This window comes from Macaca thibetana, chromosome 20 (genome assembly GCF_024542745.1).
Source record: "Macaca thibetana thibetana isolate TM-01 chromosome 20, ASM2454274v1, whole genome shotgun sequence".
NCBI lineage: Eukaryota > Metazoa > Chordata > Mammalia > Primates > Cercopithecidae > Macaca > Macaca thibetana.
The window spans coordinates 24,915,612-24,938,981 of NC_065597.1; the positions used below are offsets into that span (position 1 = coordinate 24,915,612).

The following is a 23,370-nucleotide window of genomic DNA, read 5'->3' on the forward strand; positions in this document are numbered from 1 at the left end:
CACGCACAAAGTGTGGGAAATGAGACTCATGTGATGCACACGTGTTCAGCTGAGGTTAAGCAAAGCAGCGCTCACCTTCCTGGTCTACAGCATGAAAGCTTCAGCAAGTGTCCTTCTCACCGTCTGTTGAGTGCCACATTTTTCCTGTTTTTGAGCTTTTTCTTGGTAATTTTGCTGTTCAGATGGTCCGAAGCACAGTGCTGAGGGCTGCCTGGTGTTCCTGAGCATGACGAAGGCTGTGATGTGCCCAATGGAGAAAATACCTGTGTCAGATACGCTTCGTTCAGGCACAAATTGCAGTGATGCTGGCTGTGAGCCCTATGTCAGTCAACAATATATACCAAATCAGATGTCTTTAAATAGAAACACACATAAAACAAGGTCAGATTTTGATCCATTGAGGTAAATGTTGTGACCACAGGCTCAAAAGGCCCTGACCCTGTATTTCCCCTTAGGAGCAATGGCTCAGGTATTTGCCAATCAGTGTTGGTGGTGACTTTATGGACCATAACCTCAATAGATGAGAAAAATCAACTCTAGTACACACAAATGATCTATAAATGCAGACACCTTATATAAATATACATATATACACATACAAATAATAAATGTATGCATGCATACATATGTGAATTACCTGTGTGTATATATGAATGAGAATATATGAAACCAATACACCTTATAAATAAAGGAAAATAAATATACTAAAGTAGGTAGATGCGCACGTGGGACAGTGTCAACGTTGGTGACCCTAGGTGAAGCTTACATGGGTGCTTATTGCACTGTCTTTGATCTTTTCTGTAAGTTTGAAATTTAAAAAAAATTAGAGACTTTTTTTCTGTAAGTTTAAAGACTTGAATGGATGGAAAAAAAGAATAGAGAAAAGGTGCATTCTGGGGTATGGGGAAGCTCCTGGATCAGACTGCAGCTGTTCTGAGTCCCAAGGCTTGTGCCCTCACACCCAGGATAAGGTCCCCTCTCCTTCTGAGAGGGCAGATGTGGGGGCTGTGCCCCAAGCAGCACCCGGTTTCTGTTGCCCCAGGGCCAAGCTGCCCTGGCCCCTCTGTGGGGCAGATGCAGAGGTGCCTGCTCCCCCTGCCGAGCTGCCCACCCTCTTCCGCCTGCAGCTTCCCAGTGATCCTGTCCATCGAGGAGCACTGCAGCGTGGAGCAGCAGCGTCACATGGCCAAGACCTTCAAGGAAGTGTTTGGTGACCTGCTGCTGATGAAGCCCACGGAGGCCAGCGCTGACCAGCTGCCCTCGCCCAGCCAGCTGCGGGAGAAGATCATCATCAAGGTAGGCACCCCGGGTGCTGCTGTCAGCTGTCCAGGGAGCCCAGTGGCTCGGTTCCCTGGCTCGGGGTCCCATTCACCAAGTTCTGTGTCCTACTGGGCCTGCTCCAGGTCCTACTCTACAGGCCCAAACCTGCTCTCCTTACTAACACTGTGACTCCAGGCAAAGCCGTTGACCTTTGGGAGCCTCTGTTCTCACCATTCTCAGGGGTAGATAATATTAGAACCCACCTGGCCAACTTGCTGGGAGTATCATATGAGGGAAGGCGTGCACAGTGCGTGGAACTGCGCCTGTCCTGTAGTTGGTGCTACATTAAAGGCTAACTTGTTATGGTTTCTTCGTTCATTGGTGAACCTTCCCCACCCTCTCTCGGAGTCAGCCTTATTTGAGGTGCTGGAGGTGTCCAGCGACCTGGGTGCTGTTCCTGTGATTGGAGCTTCCGGTTGTGTGGGAGGCGGGCAGTGGCTAGAAAACGCTAAGTGCAGCAATAGAGCTGTTATTCCTAGTGCTACAGGGGAGATGAGTGATTATATGTGCCTAGGGATGCCACGGTAACATTTGGATTTTTGAATTATTAGGATAAAGAGACTAGATATGCAGTGGCTTAAAGCACAGAAGAGTTTATTTCTTCCCCACGCGAGGAAGAATGTTCTGTGAGTTTTGAGCTCTAACCCACAAGGTGACTCAGGGACCTGGGAACCCTCATTCTGCTCTACCATCTCTCAGGGCAGCAGTTTTCAACTGGGGTTTTACAGACCCCCAAAGAATCCACGGTTAGAATCAGAGGGGCATGTGAACTTCAACAGAAAAAAAATTACATCTTTATTTGTTTAAGCTGTACATAAAACTTAATACTTCCTTCCATTATGAACGTTGGCAGCAAGCCACTTGGGGGCTCTGTCACCAGTGGAAGTCATGAGTATTTTCATATCACATTTACAGTTACTGCAAATATTTCAAAATAATGTGCTCGTCATCACTTTGGAATTACGGAGGTTATTAGATCTGCCTCTAGATCTTATTTAAGATGATAATAAAGAAATACATCTATTAGTGTATTGCAAATATTTATTTAATATCCTTTTTTTTTTTGGAGATGGAGTCTCACTCTGTCCCCCAGGCTGGAGTGCAGTGGTGCGATCTCGGCTCACTGCAAGCGCTGCCTCCCGGGTTCATGCCATTCTCCTGCCTCAGCCTCCCAGAGTAGCTAGGACAACAGGCACTGCCACTACGCCTGGCTAATTGTTTTTTGTATTTTTAGTAGAGACGGGGTTTCACCGTGTTGGCCAGGATGGTCTCGATCTCCTGACTTCGTGATCTGCCCGTCTCAGCCTCCCAAAGTGCTGGGATTACAGGCGTGAGCCACCGCGCCCGGCCTATTTAATGTCTTAATCATGTTTTGATATAATCGAGTTTCCTTTGTAATTTTATGCATTATTATTCTGAGAAAGGGGTCTGTAGCCTTCTCCAGATTTTGAAGGAGCTCATTACACAAAAATGGTGAAGGGACTTTGCTTTGTCCTTGTTTGTGTGGTAGACGCTGGGTCTCAGGCACATCCGAGTTCCAGCTCAGAGCACGGGAAGTCCAAGGGTGTCCAGGGCAAATGGTTTCTGGTAAGCAAGTCAGCTGTCCTGTCCTTTTGTGTTCTGTGCATGAGAACTCAGTCGTGTTACCTGCAAGGGCGGTGGAATCTGAAGTCCCTAGCGGGCAGCCTTTCATGGAAGGAGCGAATGTGAATTTTGTTGACATTCCCACAAGCTCATGGGGAAGGACAAACAGCTGTTTCCTAGGTATTTCAGTGTGTTCATGCAGCTGTCACAAAATACCATAAACTGGGTGGCTTATAAACAACAGGAACTGATTTATCACGGTTCTGGAGGCTGGAAGTTCAAGGTCAGGGTGCTGGTATGAGAGTCCTCTTCCAAGTTGTAGGCTGTCAACTTCTAGTTGTGTCCTCACATGGTGAAAGGGGTGAGGCAGCTCTGTGGGGCCTCTTTTATTTTTAAATATTTCTTTATTAATAAATAACCATCTGGGACTTGGAGATATCTTTGGCCTCTTTTATAAGGGCACCGTTCCAATTCATGAGAGCTCTACCCTCATTCCCATTCATGAGAGCTCTACCCTCATTCCCATTCATGAGAGCTCTACCCTCATTCCCATTCATAAGAGCTCTGCTCTCATTCCTATTCATGAGGACTCTACTCTCATGACCTAATCACCTTCTGTGTTAACCCATTCTCACATTGCTCATAAAGACATACCCAGGGCATACCCAAGGCTGGGTAATTTATAAAGGAAAGACGTTTAATGGACTCATGGTTCCACATGGCTGGGGAGGCCTCACAATCATATCAGAAGATGAAGGAGGAGCAAAGTCACATCTTACATTGTGGCAGGCAAGAGAGCTTGTGCAGGGAAACTCCCATTTATAAAACCAGATCTCATGAGATGTGTTCACTATCACAAGAATACCACCTGAAAGACACACCCCCATGATTCAGTTATCTCCCACTGGGTTCCTCACATGACATGTAGGAATTATGGGAGCTACAATTCAAGATGAGATTTGGGTGGGGACACAGCCACCGTCTTCCAAAACCACCGTCTCCAAATACCATTACATTGGGGATTAGGTTTCAACATACACATTTTGGGAGGACACAGACATTCAGACCATAGCAGTAAGCAGAGAAGGGGGATGTCCTACCAGGTTGAGGGAATAGCACACACAAGGGTGTGGATGGTGTCAACATGTGGCATATACCCTCAGTTGTCACTGGGTCACCAAGATACATTGGGCACAATCCTTATGTTCCAAGAAGTCATGGTTTGGTAGGGAGACAAACCCATCAACAGAGAAACACCAGGCAGTGCAAGGAGCTTTGGCTAAGCCGAACCAGAGGAGGGGATGTTGGTGCCCCCATGGGTAAGAGCGTCAGTGCACAGGGAGTGTTTGGCCAAGACTATGACCCTCAAGGTACAGATGTTTACTTAAGCAGGAGATCAGCTGTCATTGTCTTAGCCTTGCAGATGAGAAGTGTGAGGCCTGGAGAAGTGCAGCCACCTGCCCAGGGTCACAAGTTAACAAAATAGCTCCCGCACTGTTTGCGCCCAGGCAGTTGTTTCGGAGATGCCAAGGGATGCTTCCTGGCAGGATAAGGGGTGGAGGGAGCTGGGGTCCATGGCTTCTCAGGCACCTGGTTGGTGACTCTTCAGGGAAGCCTGGTTGCATTTGCTCTTCCCTGCTCCCAGCTCATTCCTTCTGTTTCCATTAGGATGGCTTGCTGCGTGTTCCCAGGGATTTTTCAGCTCTTGTTCTAGGATGCAAAGTACTGAAGGTCCCTTTAAGAGCACCCTCTGCCCCACACCTGATATGCTGTGGCTCACTTCTTTCTATTTCAAGAAATGAGGTGGAAATGGCATTGGCCAGTCACCTTGTACCATGCACTGGGCTAGGCATGGTCATACGTATCTTCTTCCTCAGTCTCGTCACGACACTGCAAGACGAATAACCTCCGCCCTTGCCCACTTTACAGATGTGGACATTGAGATTCAGAGGTTAAATAGCTCAGCCAGGGGCACACATTTAGTATTTGCTGAAGAAATTATTCAAGGTCAAGGTGGTCTGCCCTCAAAGCCTGCTTTCCCAAGCCTGTATCATGTATCATGCTGCCATTCACAACGGGACACTGAGGTCCTGCTTCACTGTTGGCACTTAACTTTCACGTTCTTTGACTTACGGGATCCCACAGGGGTTGCCACATCCCCATTTTACGAGACAGATTACTGAGACTCTGATGATGACTCAGTCAAGGTCACATGGCCAGGAAGGTAATAGGCCCTGAATTCAAATCTGGATCTGACTCCCCATCCTGAGCTCCTTCACCAGGTTACATGACCCTCAACTTACAGATGCTTGCCTGAGTGGGAGGCCAGGTGTCATCACTGTCTTAATCTTGTAGATGAGAAGTCTGGGGCTCAGAGAAGTGTAGGCACTTGCCCGGGGTCACACAGCTGGTCGAATAGCTTTAGTGCTGTTTGCACCCAGGTCGCCTTAGTCTAATCCCCAGCGGGTCTCCTGCCATCCTGCCCAGCCTGTTCCCTCTGGGCTGCAGCCTGCCTTTCCCTCTGTGTGCTGGAGAAGGCTGGGCACAGGGGGTGTTGCGTATTCACCGAGTATCAACAGAGCACTTACTGTCTGCTAAGTGCTCTTCTAGCACAAGAGACTCAACAGGAAGCAAAACAACATCCCTGCCCTTATTGGGCTTATGTTCTAGCCGTGAAGACAGAAGACAATCACATGGTGTGTGTAGGGCTAGAAATGTGAGACAAATAAAGCAGGCCTGGGGCTAGAGAGTGGCAGGATGGGAAGGGGACTGTGGGCTATTTTTATTTATTTATTTATTTTTGGGACAGAGTCTCACTCTGTTGCCCAGACTGGAGTGCAGTGGTGCAGTCCCAGCTCACTGCAACCTCCACCTCCCAGGTTCAAGCAATCTTACTGTCTCAGCCTCCCGAGTAGCTGGGATTACAGGTGCGTGCCACCACGTCTGGCTAATTTTTATATTTTTGTAGATACAGGTTTTCGCCATGTTGGCCAGGCTGATCTAGAACTCCTGAGCTCAAGTGATCTGTCTGCTTCAATCTCCCAAAGTGTTGGGCTTATAGGCGTGAGTCACTGTGCCCGGCCAGTATAGGCTATATTTAGATGAAGCTATAAGGAAAGTTCCTCCTCCTCGTTCAGGGTAACTTGGAGAGCTGAACAGACTAAGAGGGAAGCCAGGCAGCAAGAACAGGCAGTGCAAAGGCCCTGGGTGGGAAGAGGCAGATGAAGGCTGCTGGCTCGAAGACCTAAACTTGGGTCTCCATGGAGACAGTCTATGTGTATGTTTTCCCCTCAGCATAAGAAGCTGGGTCCCCGAGGCGACGTGGATGTCAACGTGGAGGACAAGAAGGATGAGCACAAGCAACAGGGAGAGCTGTACATGTGGGATTCCATCGACCAGGTGGGCCTTGGTCCCTTCCCATAGCCACTATGGCCACCCCCCTCGCAGCTGCTTCTTGGAGCCTTGCAGGGAGCTCTGAGAATATGCCTGTCTTTTCCATTTTTAGTCAAGTGAGTTTTTGCCATGCGAATTTACCTTCCTACTTAAACTATCTATTTTGTGAGACAGGGTCTCACTCTGTCACCCAGGCTGGAGTGCAGTGGTGTGATCGTGGCTCACTGCAGCCTTGACCTCCCAGGCTCCAGTGATCCTTCCACCTCGACCTCCCTGAGTCTCTGGGACTGCATGTGCGCAGCACCATGCCTGGCTAATTTTTTGTATTTTTGCAGAGACAGGATTTAGTCACGTTGCCGTGGCTGATTTCAAACTCCTGGGCTCAAGCAATCCTCCCATCTTGGCCTCTCAAAGTGCTGAGATTATAGGCATGAGCCGCTAAGCCTGGCCAACTTTATTTTCCTTTTGCATTTTTAATGTTTTACTTTGAAATAATTTTAGATTCAATATAATATATTTACATACACATACAAATGGTATGGGATATTCCCATCTACCTTTACCAAGCTTCTCCAAATGTTATTAATAACATCCTACATAACCACAGTATAATTAGTGTAATCAGGAAATTAACATTGGTACAATACTAATAATTAGTTTATAGACTGTATTTCAGTGTTACCACTGTGTCCATTCAGGCTGTTTTCCTGTTTCGAGATCCAGTACCTGTTGCCGCGTGCACTTAGATTGCCCTGACTCCCTCGTGTCCTCCAATCCAGAGTTGTTCCACCAGAAGCCTTATTTTTTGGGCTCTAATGCTGCTTCTATCCCTTTACCTAATGTGTATATCCATTTTTGAGTATGTTTTTACATGTCTTCTTATATCCTAGATATAAACATAACAACGGCAATATTTATTATTTATTTATTTTAGATAGTCTTGCTCCATTGCCCAGGCTGGAGTGCAGTGGTACCATCTCAGCTCACCACAGACTCCACCTCCCGGTTGAAGTGATTCTCGTGCCTTAGCTTCCTGAGTAGCTGGGACGACAGGCGCGCACCACCATGCCCTAATTTTTGTAGTCTTAGTAGAGATGGTGTTTCACTATGTTGGCCAGGCTGGTCTTGAACTCCTGATCTCAAGTGATCTGCCCACCTCGGCTTCCTGAAGTGCTAGGATTACCGGCGTGGGCCACTGTGACCAGCCAAAAATGGCAATATTTAAGTAAAGAATTAAGTTGGGCCAGGCACGGTGGCTCATGCCTATAATCCTAGCACCTTGGGAGGCTGAGGCGGGCAGATCACGAGGTCAGGAGATCGAGACTATGCTGGCCAACATGGTGAAACCCCGTCTCTACTAAAAATACAAAAATAAGCTGGGCATGGTGGCACATGCCTATAGTCCCAGCTATTCGGGAGGCTGAGGCAGGAGAATTACTTGAACCTGGGAGGCGGAGGTTTCAGTGAGCTGAGATTGAGCCACTGCACTCCAGCCTGGGTGATAGACGGAGACTCTGTCTCAAAAAAAAAAAAAAAAAAAAAAGGGGGCAGCACACCTACGTGGCACATGTATATGTGTGTAACAAACCTGCACATTGTGCACATGTATCCTAGAACTTAAAGTATAATAAAAAAATAAAAATAAAAACGTTATTTAAAGAAAAGAAAGTTTCTGCATACCCTGCACCCAGCCTCCTCTCACATTAACATCATGCATGACAATAAAACAGTGACCAAAACTAAGAACTTAACACTGGTACTTTACAGTGAAACCAGAGACTAAATTTCACCAGTTTAAAAAAAAAAAGTCATTAAGCGACAAGTGAATATTGAAGGTAAGATCTCTAGACAAACTGGACAGAAAATCCTGATAGTCTCAAAAGGTAGATGAAATAGAAAAGAAAATGATGAGGAGTTGTACCTACCTTAGACACATGGATTTAAAAAGTCCAAAAAGAAGCTCAAATACTAAAAGAAGCTCAAAACGCATCAGTGTTTTAAAAAATAAATGCCTTGAAGAGAATTGAATTCAGAGAAGTCACCATAAATGTCTATGAAACTGGGAAAAGCAAATCCACAGTAGATGCTGGGGTGACGCCCTGCAGGGCTCCTGGGCTCCAGAGTCGATGAGGTAGAGGCCTTGGGGGGCACTAATACCCGTTTCACTTTCTAGAAATGGACTCGGCACTACTGCGCCATTGCTGACGCCAAGCTGTCCTTCAGTGATGACATTGAACAGACTACGGAGGAGGAAGTGCCCCAGGTAGGGGGCACCCTAGCCACATAGGGAGGAGGTCCCCAGGGGCCCCCAAGGACCAGCCAGCCCTCGGGACCTCCTTCCCATGTGGCTTCTCTGGCTTCAGCTGGCAAGAGGATGCTCAGCTGAAGAAGCTGCTGCTACTCTGGGTACCATGGCCTGGTTGGCTTGTCTCTGATTGGCTGGCTGCTGCAGGTGCTTTAACCAGTGAGGTTCAAGATGCTTTCCTGCTCTCTAAAGGGCCTGATTGGCCTTAGATGGAGGCCGGTGCCCTGGCTTGGTCCCAGGCTTTCCTGTTGCCCTCTCCTCCAGCTGTGGTCATCTTTCCCGCTGTTTACTTCTGCAGCCCCTAGGGCATCATGGCTCTCAGACTTCCCATAGAACAGAATGGAGGGCTATGCTAGGAACCCCTCACTCCATGTCTCAGGATGCCAGGAGGCCACCATAAATGAGGGCTCTCAGGAGTGGGAGGCAGGCGGAGGAGGGTAGTGGGTACTGTTTTGCCAGACCCCTTCGGGTGGGGAGCAGCTGAGACTGGCCTCTCTATGCTATCTGGTGCCCTGGGTCAGGGTGAGGCAGAAGGACCTGTCTAGCGATGCTGGGGTTTGGTCCAAGGCTTTCAGAAACCCCTCCTCTCTTTGCGGCCCAGGATATACCCCCTACAGAGCTACATTTTGGGGAGAAATGGTTCCACAAGAAGGTGGAGAAGAGGACGAGTGCCGAGAAGTTGCTGCAGGAATACTGCATGGAGACGGGGGGCAAGGACGGCACCTTCCTGGTTCGGGAGAGCGAGACCTTCCCCAATGACTACACCCTGTCCTTCTGGTAATGCCCCCGACCCAGGGAGCACCAGCCTTCTCCTCCACGCCGGCCGGATGAGGCAGGGTGGCAAGTGGTTCTAGCTCAGGCAGGAATTGGGCAGGCTGGGACCTGAATCCCAGGTTTCATTTGTCACGCTCTTCTAGGCTGGGACAAGAGTGAGGTGGGTGTGACTCACCTGGGCACACTAATCCAGATTAATGAAATTTCAGGGCAGTCTTTTAAAAAATCAAAAGTAATGCAAAAAAGTCTGTGATGAACAAAATACGAACATTTTAGACAAAGACAAGATCTGACCCTACACTTAGATGATGTGGCCTCACTCACTTCCCCCCGTCCTGGCCCTGGAGTGGGTCCTGCAGCTCTGGATGATTCAGACAGCCTTCTAGCATCTCCGTCTCCGCCGTAAAAGGGGGACGCTATAGCTGTCCTTTTGAAGCCGTCATAGGCTGTGATGAGCTTGTGCATTCATTCATCCACTCACTTATCCATGTCTCAGTGCATTAAAAGATACTTCTTGAGGGCATGCTCTGTGCTAGGCACGGTACTTACGCCAGACAATGTCTTTGTCCTCCTGGACATTAGCGTCTTTCGAAGGAGATGGGCAATGAAAAAGTAGTCACTCAGATGATATGCAAGTATAGTTGTGATGAGCGCAGTGAAACAAGGCAAGATAAAGGGACGTCGCTCCCTTTATTGGGGGGGTTTAATGTGAGTTGGGATTTATGAAAGTCTGTGAGAGAAGGCGCTGATGCCACGATGTGGGGAATGGTCTGGACAACCTTCCTGAAAGAAGATGAGACCTGAAAGAGGGAAATTATAAATCTGTCACTTAAAAAAAATTGTGATAGGGTCTTGCTCTGTCGCCTAGGCTGTAGTACAATGGTTCGATCTCGGTTCACTGCAGCCTCGAACTCCTGGCTCAAGCAATCCTATCTCAGCCATTTAAGTAGCTGGGACTACGGGCACATGCCACGACACCTGGGTAATTTTTAAACTTTTTGTAGAGCTGGAGTCTCACTACATTGCCCAGGCTGGTTTTGAACTCAGCTTAAGCAATCCTCTGGCCTCGGCCTCCTAAAGCACTAGGATTACAGCTGTAAGCCATTGCACCTGGCTGAAAATTAGAATACTAATAACATGCAAACAATACTGGACACCTAAATGATGCTTACCATGTGCCGGGCAGTATTCCAGACACCTCGTGTGTGTGGTCTCGTTTGCTCTTCAGGATGCCTCTTGGAGGTGGACACCGTTATCATCCCTGTCAGACCGCTAGGGTAGTAATACACCATGGTTCAGGACGGGTGACCTACTCCAAGACACTTAGCTCATATGTGGCAGGGCTGGGATTTGAATCCAGGCATCCTGGCTCTAGAGAAGCAGTTATATAGATAAGAGGGGGATAGGGGTGGGGTGGGGTGTGGAAAGTAGGTAGACTGTTCTAGAATCCAGGCTGAGGGTCTAGCCTATGCTAAGGCCCTGCATCCGTTTTTTTGTTTTTTTGTTTTTTTTTTGAGATGGAATCTCTTTCCGTCACCCAGGCTGGGGTGCAGTGGCGCAATCTCGGCTCACTGCAACCTCCACCTCCTGGGTACAAGTGATTCTCCTGCCTCAGCCTCCCAAGTACTTGGGATCACAGGCATGCACCACCATGCCGAGCTAATTTTTGTATTTTTAGTAGAGTAGAGATTTCAATGTGTTGGCCAGGCTGGTCTCGAACTCCTGACCTCAGGCGATCCATGCGCCTCGGCCTCCCAAAGTGTTGTGATTACAAGTGTGAGCCACTGCACCCAGCCTCCTGTGTCTGTTCTAGGAGCAGAGGGAAGGTTGTGTGGCCATATGTGATGTCCCCGCCTTGGAGGCCCTGGCTGCCACAGTGGCCTGGCCTGTGTTCTCCCAGCCCTGATGGTGTCCTCTCCCCACAGGCGGTCAGGCCGGGTGCAGCACTGCCGGATCCGTTCCACCATGGAAGGTGGAACCCTAAAGTACTACCTGACTGACAACCTCACCTTCAGCAGCATCTACGCCCTCATCCAGCACTACCGCGAGACGCACCTGCGCTGCGCCGAGTTCGAGCTGCGGCTCACGGACCCTGTGCCCAACCCCAACCCCCACGAGTCCAAGCCGTACGTGTCTGAGAGTGGAGCAGGAGGCAGGCGGTGGTCGGGTTAGCTTCTCCAGGCAGAGAAGCTGGCCTAGTGGTTCAGCCAGGCCAGACCCCAGGACACCCTCGCCCGGGCCCATCGGGGTCTCAAAATTGCCGAGGTGGCGGGTTTCCAAATTCCTGGCACCATGAGCTGTGTCCTTTTCTCTTTTCTTTGTTTCCTCCCCTCTCTTTTCTCCTTTCCCTTTCTTCTACTTTGTCTTCATAGCCCCGACGATTTGGGCTTTGATTTTCAGAGGGTCATTCTGGCTCAGGATATCCTCCTACCTTTCAGAGCTCCTTACTGTTTGTTCTGAAAATGAACAAGAAAACAATGATGGTAAAAGTCTCCCTTTGATTTTTTTTCTAGTGAAATGAGTATCAAGGTAGGCCTTGCGAAGGGTCAACAAATCCCGGGAATAAAGAAAACATTTTTAGGCAGAAAGCTGCTAACATGTACATTTCCGAGGAGGCCGTATTACTTATAGCAACTTTTTTTTTTCCCCCCACTTTTTCTGCCAAATTTTCCTATGGATTGCCTCTTAAAACTTGCTATTTCTTATCTTAAGAAATAACCCGAAAACTACCCAAAATCCTGTGAAACTCCTGCTGTGCTATCTTCAGTTTTCGGAGACACGTGGTAATAACTGTGCCTCCTTAGACACCTGGCTTTTCAGCTTTGGGCTGCTTGGGTGGATGAAGAGAAATCAGTTTTTTGAGACTGGGTGTTGCTCTGTTGCCCAGGCTGGAGTGCAGCGGAACAATCAGGGCTCACAGCAGCCTCGAGCTCCTGGGCTCAAGTGATCCTCCCACCTCAGCCTTCTATTTGGGACTACAGGTGTGTGCCACTGTGCCCAACTAATTAATTAATTTATGTTGAGACCGGGTCTTGCTCTGTCTCCCAGGCTGGAGTGCAACGGCACGATCTCAGCTCACTGCAACCTCTGCCTCCCAGGTTCAAGAGATTCTTGTGCCTCAGCCTCCTGAGTAGATGGGACAATAGGCTCATGCCACTGGGCCTGGCTAATATATTTTTTTTTTTTTGAGACAGTCTCGTTCTGCCACCCAGGCTGGAGTGCAGTGGCATGATCTCGGCTCACTGCAACCTCCGCCTCCTGGGTTCAAGTGATTCTCCTGCGTCAGCCTCCCGAGTAGCTGGGACTACAGGTGCACGCCACCATGCCTGGCTACTTTTTTGTATTTTTAGTTGAGACGGGGTTTCACCTTGTTAACCAGGATGATCTCAGTCTCCTGACCTCATGATCCACCTGCCTTGGCCTCCCAAAGTGCTGGGATTACAGGCGTGAGCCACTGCGCCTGGCCCAATTTTTGTATTTTTAGTAGAGATGGGGTTTCACCATGTTGGTCAGGCTGGTCTCAAACTCCTGGCTTCAAGCGATCCGCCTGCCTTGGCCTCCCAAAGTGCTGGGATTACAGGCATAAGCCACTGTGCCCAGTCTGTTTTATTTTTTTATAGAGATGGGGTCTCATTGTATTGGCCAGGCTGGTCTCAAACTCCTGACCCCAAGTGATTCTCCTGCCTCAGCCTCCCAAAGTGCTGGGATTTCAGGTGTGAACCACTGTGCCTGGCCCAGTGTATTATTTTGGGCTTGAAACAGATCCACAGGGTCTCCCACTGTTCTTTGTACAAATTGCTATTTTCTGAGGTGTTTTTGGCTGGGGAAGCCCACTGTGTGATTTCCATGGTCATTTCCAGGGCCAGGTTCCAGGTGTCACTGGCACCGTTTTCTTGCCCTCTGCGGGTGGCCCACTGACGGCCTGGAGGCCACTCACCTGGTTGTTTTCCCTGGCCCTGTGCTGCAGGTGGTACTATGAGAGCCTGAGCCGCGGAGAGGCAGAGGACATGCTGATGAGGATCCCCCGGGACGGAGCCTTCCTGATCCGGAAGCGAGAGGGAAGCGACTCCTACGCCATCACCTTCAGGTGGGTGCAAGGGTGGGAGGCACACGCCCTCCAGAGGGGCTTGGCAAGGGCAGGTGCGGAGAGACAAAGGGGAATTTCAGGTGTGGGCTCACCTGCAGTGTCCCCCCATGAATCCCCCCACCCCACCCCGAGCATCAGCGACAACAACAACAATCACAGCAAAAGCCGCTGCGAGAATGTGTGCTCCAGTGTGCCAGGCACAGTCTGCGTTCTCCAGGCAGGATGCCCTGTAGTAACTCACTTTGGCTTCCAGTAACATGACCATGATCTGTATTTCTCAGAGGAGGAAACTGAGGCACAGCAAGATTAAGTAACTTGCTGAAGCAGGCAGCCAGTAAGTGGTGGAGGTGGGATTCGAACCCAGACAACCTAGGCCTATGATATAGATCTGTTTCCTCCCATCTGCAGCTGCTGCCCAACCACCTCTAGGCCTGTGGTTCTCTAATTTTACCCCAAAACACCAGATTCCCCCACTTTCACTAATGACAAGGAGTGGAGGAATGACTCAGACTCCGTGTAGCACACTGTCCCTCCGTCTCCCCAGCACCAGGGTTTCCCTGCATATTCTTATGGTGGTAACCGTCTGCCATATGTTGAGTTCCTAACTGTGTTCTAGACACTGGGCTGCCTTTGAGGCCTCATCTGATTGAAACCTTTGCTACAGCCTGTGAGAGGGAGGTCTAGTTATTACAAGGGAGGAAACAGGCCCAGAGAGGTTAAGTGACCTGCCTGGAGTCACACAGCCTCATAGTCAACTGAGGTTCAGATGCAGGCCTATTCGTCTTCAGTCTAAGCTCTTCACTCCAGAGTCTCCAGCCAGAGGCTTGGGGGCCAAATCAGGCCTGCGAGCGTCCTTTGTACACTGGTGGGAAAAACTGAGAAATTTCACTGAAAAACCCAGAGATTGCTTCTTGTGAAAAATGGGAGGCAGTGAACACTGTGGGCCTGTGTTTCACATGGGCGCAGTGGTTCTGGCTACATGGCGGCTGCTGTGGGGTGTGTGGTTTGCCCCTGCCCACTCCTCTCCCCATTCCCTGTGCCCTGGTCCCGTCCCCTGGCGACCCTGCCAGGCTGCCCCCTGGGCGTTTGGATTTCCCTTCCTCCTTGCCTGCACCACTGTGCCTGAGCCACCTCCCTGGGCACCGTGGTGACGGTCATTATCACTGCAGTTTACTGAGGACCTACTGTGTGCTGGCTCCAGCCAGAGGGCAGCCTCCCGCCAGCATGGCTCTTCTGTACTCTGCGTTCCCAAGAGGGCGACCTGGGCTTCTCAGCATTGGTGCTTCTGCCCTTTGCTCTTTCCCCCAAACCTCTTGGTGGTGCCTCCTCAGCCAGGATAGGGAGGAGGTGTGTTCAGTCCGCTGTGCATGGATTGAAGGCCTGCTGTGCGCCAGGCCCCAGGTGGGGCGTTGGCACTCCCACTGTGCTGTCATACTGTGCAAGTGATGGCAACTAAACTCAACCGGCTGAAACTGAGGTACTCAAGGGGTGAGACAGCTCTGACACACCCGGGTCGGGGCCTCGCCTGACGATGGTCGGGATGCCACCTGTGTGTGCATGCTGGCATTACTCTCCATCGGCTTCTGTCTCAGGTGGCGGTACCTTGGGCTGCCAGGACAGTGTCTGGCAGAAAGGATGGCCCCTTCCCTGAGCCAGGTGGCATGATTCTGACGGGCCGTCTGGGGATGGGGCTGGGGTCACTTCAATGGGACCACGTGGATGAAGAGGTTGGGTGGGTCCTCAGGTTGATTGCCTGGTTTACATACATGACCCATTCAGTTCGTGAGCCTGTCTTCCCCGTGAGATTGGAGGTGTCTTGAGAATGGAAGTTTTTACTTTTTAGGAGTTAATAGATGTTCGGTGAACACCTACCGTGTGCCGGGCCCTGTGCTGGGCTCCAGAAACGCAGGAGTGATAAAAACAGCCCAGCCGTTGCTCTCTCAGGCTAATGGTCTGGCAGGGATGAGACATTGCCTCACTCCAAGTATTTGTTTTTGATCTGTTCCTGCTTATGTAACATTGGCTGGGATGTAGTTGGTGGCTGGTGAATGCTGGCTCAATGAATCAATCAGCAAGGATGGCAGCTCCCCACCTCCCCCACCGCCCACTGTCATGGAAGCTGTGTCCCCACAGTGTTTCTCAAAGAGGAGGGGTGTGAGGACTGATCCTGTTGTGCTGGGATGTTGAAATTCCCTGGTTTCCACCCACTGCATGTCTATCTGGGACCCTAAGTCATTGTAACAATAAAAAATACCACCCTCATCCCTGCCCCGGGACATACACTTTTTCAAACCCTCTGTGGTCAGGGTTTGGGGTGAAGTGTCACTGTCCTTCACTGAGAAGCACTGAGGACGTTTGAGCACATAAGGAAATCAGTGTAATATTTTGTGGTGAGTGCTACGGAGGGATTGGTCAGGCAGGGTGGTGGAGGGTGAGTAGGGGCCCTCCAGGGGAACGGATGGGGAATTTGGACCAGGCAGTGGGGGAACACAGGTCTGGAGGAACTTCTCCTCCTTGCCCTCTGCATATTTGTAAAGTACCTCTCCTGTGCCAGGCACTGTTCTGGGCTCTGGGGATGTGTACTAAACTTCTGGATAGATTTCCCCAGGAGAGGAGAAACACCTGCTTTCAAATCCTCAAAGGAAGTGCTGAGTTGTTGCCTGGTTGTGATTGGTGGAAGGCATCTCTTGGGCAGGATGAGGGGTTTCTCAGTGAAGCTGAGACCTCAGGCCGTGGCTGTGGCATCCATGCTCCAGGAGGTTGGGAGATGCAACTCGTATTCCAGCCCTGTTCCCATCTCCCCTTTTGATTCTCTTTTTCTCCCAGGGAAGTTAGTTGTGGGTTGATTTCAGTTACGTTTTCCAAACCATTCACTTAACTGAGTCCTGCCTGAGTGCCAGACACAGTGCCGAGGGCTTACCCCGAATCACCTAATAGACGACGATCCTAATGCTCCCATGAGACAGGGGTTGTGGATCCCTGATGCTGTGGATCGGGAAACTGAGGCTTAGGGGTTCCCTGTGGAAGGAGCCGGAACCTGACCTCGGCTCTCTACCTCGGTACCCCAGAGCCCCCCTGCCCTGAGAAGCTCTTATAAAAAGTTGTAAAGTTAATTTTTAATTACATGAATATTGCAGGAATATATTCTCTCTATAAAAAATTAAGACATTACCCTGAAGGCTAAAGCCCCCTGTGGTCCTTCTAATCTCAGTAGAGATATCCTGGTAGAAAGCACAGTTTGCTAGTTGGTGTGTCCATTCAGACATTTAAAAAATAAATACGTGTTTATGCATGTCTGTGCCTATGGAAAATATATGGTGCCATTTTGTGTGTGGGTATTTTTGTTCTATTTTTGAAAAATACAAATGGGATCATTCTGCAGCTTTTCTACTCAGCAGTGTTTCTTTTCTTTCCTCTGGTTTTTAGAAGGAATAAATATTTAATAAAATATCACTGCAAATAAACCCCTGAATCAGAAGTCTTCTAGCGTTTTGTTTTCACAGGCCTTTTTGAAGAAATGGCTTAAAGGAATATATATGTATTTTTCAAAACACTGGAAATCCTTTTTAAAAAAGAAATAAATATTTGAAAACAATAAAAAGTCTCTCTATAGTGCAAAAAATGTCTTGTCTTGATTTTTTCCCTGCTATGCAAAATTGTTAAATGAGTAGTATGCCCATAGAAACCATGCACCTAGATGCTTTTCCTAATTTATTTAATTGGCAAATAAAAGCTGCATATATGTATCATGTACAACATAGTGTTTTGAAATATGTATACGTGGTGAAATGGCTAAATTGAGATAATAACATATGCACTATCACACATAATTAACCATTTCTTTAGTGTGTGATGAGACTTAAAGTCTACCCTCAGCAATTTTCAAGAATACAGGACTTTTTTTTTGTTTGTTTTTGAGATGGAGTCTTGCTCTGTCACCCAGTCTGGAGTGCAGCGGCATGATCTTGGCTCACTGCAACCCCTGCCTCCTGGGTTCAAGCGATTCTCCTGCCTCAGGCTCCTGAGTAGCTGGGATTACAGGCATGCACCACCATGCCTGGCTAATTTTTGTGTTTTTAGTAAAGACGGGGTTTCACCATGTTGGCCAGGCTGGTATTGAACTCCTGCCCTCAGGTCGTCCACCCTTCTTGGCCTCCCAAAGTGCTGGGATTACAGGTGGGAGCCACCATGCCCGGCCCGGACTTTGTTATTGACTATAGTTCCTATGCTGTCCCATAGATCTCTTGAACTTACTCCTCTTGTCTAACTGAAATTTCGTACCCTTTGACCAACATAACCCCAACACTCCCTACCTCCCCCTGCCCCAGACCCTGGTAACCACCATTCTACTCTCCACTTCCGTGAGTTTAAATCTTTTTAGGTTTCACATATGAGATCATGTGGTATTTGTTTTTCTGTGCCTGGCTTATTTCACACAGCACAGTGTCCTCCAGGTTCATCCATGTTGTTGCAAATGACAGGCTTTCCTTCTTTTTTGAAGCTGAATGGTATTCCATTATGTAAATGTACCACATTTTCTTTATCCATTTATCTGTTGATGGGCAGGCTGATTCTGCACCTTGGCTATGGTGAATGGTGCTATGAACATGGGAGTGCAGCTTTCTCTTTTCTGATTTCCTTTCCATCCGATGTATACCCAGAAGTGGGATTGCTGGATCCCACGGTGTTCCATTTTTAATTTTTTGAGGAACCTCTGTACTGTTTTCCATAGTGGCTATGCTAATTTACAGTCCCACCCACCAGGTGCGGTGTCCCTTTTTCTCCACATCCCCACCAGCACTTCTCCTTTAGCTAACAGCCATGCTGACAGGTGTGAGGTGACATCTCATTGTGGTTTTAATTTGCATTTCTCTGATTAGTGATGTTGAATGTTTTTTATGTAACCGTTGGCCATTTATGTATCTTCTTTTGAGAAATACCTATTCAGATCCTTTGGTCCTTTCTTTTGAGACAGAGTCTCACTCTGTCATCCAGGCTGGAGTACAGTGGCATGATCTCAGCTCAGTGCAACCGCCGCCTCCTGGGTTCAAGTGATTCTCATGCCTCAGCCTCCAGAGTGGCTGGGATTACAGGCACCTGCCACGATGCCCAGCTAATTTTTGTATTTTTAGTAAAGACAGGGTTTCATCATGTTGGTCAGGCTGGTCTCGAACTCCTGACCTCAAGTGATCTGCCTGCCTTGGCCTCCCAAAGTGCTGGAATTACAGGTGTGTGTGAGCTACCACGCCTGGCCTTTGTCCATTTTTAAATTGGGTCATTTATTTTCTTACTGTTGAGCTGTTTGACTTCCTTATATATTTTCGATATTGACTGCTTACCAGATGTTCAGTTTGCAGATGTTTTTTCCATTCTGTAGGTTGTTTCTTTACTCTGTTGATTCTTTCCTTGGCTATGCAGAAGCCTCTTAGTTTGATATAATCCCATTTGTCCACTTTCAATTTTTGTTGCCTGTGCTTTTGGGGTCATATCTGAAAAATGATTGCCCAGATCAATGTTATGGAGGTTTTCTTCTCTGTTTTTTTCTAGTAGTTTTACAGTTTCAGGTCTTATGTTTAAGTCTGTAATCCATTTTGAGCTGTTTTTTTTGTTTATGGTGTGAGATAAAGGTCTAATTTTCTTCTTTTGAAATCTTTGTTATTCCTATATAGGAATTTCTTTTGAAATTCTTTTAAATTTTTTAAATCTAGGTTTCCCAACCCTACTTATTTAACAGACTGTCCTTTCCCCCTGGTGGGTTCTAGACATCTTTATTGAAGATCAGTTGACTGTAAATGCATGGATTTATTTCTTGGTTTTCGGTTCTCTGTTCTGTTCCACTGGTCTGTGTGTCTGTTTTTATGCCACTGTCATGCTATTTTTTTTTTTTTTTTGAGACGGAGTCTCGCTCTATCACCCAGGCTGGAGTGTAGTGGTGGGATCTCGGCTCACTGCAAGCTCCGCCTCCCAGATTCATGCCATTCTCCTGCCTCAGCCTCCCAAGTAGCTGGGACTACAGGCGCCCGCCACCACACCCGGTTAATTTTTTTGTATTTTTAGTAGAGAGGGGGTTTCACCATTTTAGCCAGGATGGTCTCGATCTCCTGACCTCGTGATCCGCCCACATTGGCCTCCCAAAGTGCTGGGATTACAGGTGTGAAACACCACACCCGGCCTGTCATGCTATTTTTATTACTGTAGCTTTGTAGTATATTTTGAAGTAAGATAGTGTTACATGTCCAGCTTTGTTATTTTTTGCTCAAAATTGCTTTGGCTATTTGGGGTAGATGTTTTAGAAAAGACCCTCTTCGCTGTAAACTTAGGGTCAAAAATATGTTTCCAGATGTTTCTGTCTTGATAAAAGCTAATAAAACCAAGCAGGCTCTTCTGTTTGGATTTTTTTCTGCTTCATGTTTCAAACAGATGAAGGAATGAAAGACTTACTTCTTTTTTGAAAAAAAAGTCACTGTTTTTACTAGTTGAGTCACTGAAGACAAGATTTAATAATTTTGATGGGAGGGATTGCAAACATTTTCTGTGAAGGACCACAGAGTGAATATTTTAGTTTTTGCAGGCCATATGGTCTCTGTTGCAGCTACGCAACTCTGCTGTTACAGTGTGAAAACAGCCCCAGACGATGTATAAACAAATGAACTGTGGCTGTGTTTCAATAAAGCTTTATTTATAAAAGCAGGTGGTGGGCCAGACATGGCCTACTCTTGACCTAGTTCCCTAGGATGCTCCTAAAGTCAAGTCCTGTAGTTGGGGAGGAGGGGAGGTAAGAGGAGCTGTTGAGTCACTCGGCAATATTTCTTCTGAGACACAGATTCTTCTAGATCTGTTTTGAAAATACCCACACCATTGTTTTCTAATTGTCTTGTATTCCATAGGAGGACTATACCCTGTTTATTTACCCACTTCTCTAAGGCTGGATAACTAGGTTGTATCTAATCAGTGAGGTTTGTATAAAAATTGGTTGGCCACCAGGATCTTGGCATGTCAACCCTGTGTTCTTCCCCCTCCAGGGCTAGGGGCAAGGTGAAGCATTGTCGAATCAACCGGGATGGCCGGCACTTTGTGCTGGGGACCTCCGCCTATTTTGAGAGCCTGGTGGAGCTCGTCAGTTACTACGAGAAGCATTCACTCTACCGAAAGATGAGACTGCGCTACCCCGTGACCCCCGAGCTCCTGGAGCGCTACAACATGGTAGGTGGTGGACTGCCTTATGATTTGGTGCGATTTCTTGTCTGAGGTTGTACCTCATCTGTTCACGAATTCAGCAAACCTCTGAGTATTCACCAGGTGTCTGATACTGCTGTAGGTCCTGGGGATACAAATTGAACACAATAGACAAAGACCCTGCCCTTGTGCTGCTTCTAGTGTAGTGTTGTGCTGCTTCTAGTGTAGTGTTGTGCTGCTTCTAGTGTAGTGTTGTCCTGCTTCTAGTGTAGTGTTGTCCTGCTTCTAGTGTAGTGTTGTGCTGCTTCTAGTGTAGTGTTGTGCTGCTTCTAGTGTAGTGTTGTCCTGCTTCTAGTGTAGTGTTGTCCTGCTTCTAGTGTAGTGTTGTGCTGCTTATAGTGTAGTGTTGGGGAGATGCAACAAATGATATTTAAAATATCCATAGCATGTTCCAGGTGGTGATGAGCACTAAGGAGAAAAACACTGGGCTGGTGGATAAAGGGATACAGAGTGATGGAGAAGGGGCCACAGTTTTCAGAGGGTGGTATAGGAAGATCTCACTGAAAAGGATTGAGCCATGTGGGTATCTTCTGGAGGAAGCGAGGACAGCATGTGCAAAGGTCCTGAGGTAGAAGCCTGCCAGGAGGCACTAAGAGGAAGTCAGCATGGCTGGAATGAAGTGAGCCCAAGTCGGGGTAGAGCTAAGTAAGGACGGGGGTTCACAGGTGACTTATCATGCAGGGGCGCATAGGCCATTGTAAGGCCCTGGCTTTTTCTCTGAGTCACTGGAGAGTTCTGGGTTCAGGAGAGACCTGATGTGATTACTGTGTCTCCATTCCTACCACATAGATCATTAATTTATTGAAAAGAGATGTATGGCATTCTGACCATGTGCCAAGAACTGTTCTAGATACTGGGAGTACTGTGGAACAAAATCTGCTTTGGGAAATTTAGGTTCTGGAGAGGAGAGACAGACAATATACACAATTAAGATGTTTTCAGGTAGCATGAAATATAATAAACAGGATGGTGTGAAAAGGGGTGGACACTACCTTAGGCTGTGGGAGTGGAGATCAGGGAAGGCCACCTTAAAAGGGAAGAAATGTGGGCTGAAACATGGAAGACAGCAGTGAATGAGCTCTTGGGAGAAGTGAATGAAGGGGTGGCTCTAGGCAGAGGAGGGGCCACACCACAAGCCCTAAAGTGACATGGGGAACAGAAAGGAGAGTTAGAGAGGAACAGAGAGGTGGTGGGGGTGGATCTTGGCAGTGGTGTGCTAGTAAATGTTCAAACAGCTCTGAGCGGGGCAGGGGAAGGGACTGGTTTGTAGCATTTGCCAATTTCCATGGTGTAAATACTTCCATGGTGGTCAGTGGTCAGTTTCAAGTTGTTGATGTGCTGTGGTTGAACCTGGAATGTGGAGTCACGAAGTGATGTATGCAGTGGGCTTTTGTGAGCCAGGAGGTCGCTCCAGCACACCACTGGATCTTAGGATTTGTGCTTTTACAAAGGAACACAATGCCTGGCATGCTGCAGGCCAGGGCAGGGCCTTTCTGATTTTGGGTTAGTTTCCAAGTCTGGGGACCTTCTTTATAGCTTCTTGCTGTGTCTACTCATGGGCCATAAGAAAATTCTGTGAGGTTTCAACTCCTCTATCAAAGGATAGCTAACCATAAGGAAGCCTAGAACACTTGTTATATGTAAGGGCTATTCGAGGAGCATGGATTATTCTATTTCTTTCTTTCTTTTTTTCCAGGAAAGAGATATAAACTCCCTCTACGACGTCAGCAGAATGTATGTGGATCCCAGTGAAATCAATCCGTCCATGGTAAGTGCCGAACCTCCAATTCACACGATTTCTGAGTCACGAGGCTGATGTGGATTCCATCTTCTTCCCCTGGCAGTTATAACGGGCAAGGGAAGACTTTGGAAAACCTGGCTAAAATAATTTTTTCTCTTTTTTTTGAGAAGAAAGGATGATTGACAATATGAAGTCTAGTGTCAGGGAAAATGTTAATAGAATTCCATCCAAATGCAACAGTGTTTTGATAAAATTCTGAGGTTTGACGAACCACCTTTGGGCCAAATGCTTCTAATTAAAAGTCTTTCAAATGTTTTTTGCTCGCTGACGGAGTCCGCAGTGTTTATAAATTCCATTTGGTTCGCTGACCTTCTTGCAGTGCAACTGCTATCTCATGTTCCCACCCTGACACTGTTGTGTAATTTCATGCAGGTGTAGGGATGGATTTTACTTTTAGCCCTTGGCTCCTCCTTGCCATGGTTTCATCTGAAATTTAGTTTGAGCCGGCACAGGAAGAACTGCCGGCTCAAAACTGCGAATTTTCTGTTTGGGGGTCATGTGGCACACGATCAGTGTACAATGCTCGCTTAGGAAGGGCCCCTGCTTGTGGGCTCTGTTGAAATCTAGCGATGACTTTCTTTTTTAAAAATTTATAATCCTTGGCCAATGCAGATCTGTTTCAGAAAGAAATGAAATCTTGAAAAGTTGTGGGCAAACTGAGCTGTGTGTGAAATGCATTAAGAGACCTTAGTAGCAAAAACTTTTGTTAGAAGTGAAGGATGTTTTGGTGATGAGAACAGTCACCTCTCTAACCAATGAGTGTTCCTTCCTGTGGCCCTGGAGACCGGCTCCGGTCCTCATATCCATCCTTGAAGCAGGATACGCAGGTAGAGGCTGCTCTGTGTGCAGGGAGGGGAGAGAAAGGCGAGG

General features: G+C 47.9%; 1 protein-coding gene across 1 annotated transcript in view; it reads left to right on the forward strand.

Annotated features, from left to right (window-relative positions):
* The window catches only part of PLCG2 (phospholipase C gamma 2), a 190,312-nt gene that overhangs the window by 127,530 nt on the left and 39,412 nt on the right, over positions 1-23,370 (forward strand). The window contains exons 14-21 of the mRNA XM_050773193.1: positions 1,128-1,296; positions 6,199-6,303; positions 8,471-8,560; positions 9,204-9,379; positions 11,302-11,502; positions 13,344-13,463; positions 20,486-20,666; positions 22,396-22,467. Coding sequence (XP_050629150.1) covers positions 1,128-1,296; positions 6,199-6,303; positions 8,471-8,560; positions 9,204-9,379; positions 11,302-11,502; positions 13,344-13,463; positions 20,486-20,666; positions 22,396-22,467 — 1,114 coding nt within the window. The remainder of the gene's footprint in view (positions 1-1,127; positions 1,297-6,198; positions 6,304-8,470; positions 8,561-9,203; positions 9,380-11,301; positions 11,503-13,343; positions 13,464-20,485; positions 20,667-22,395; positions 22,468-23,370) is intronic.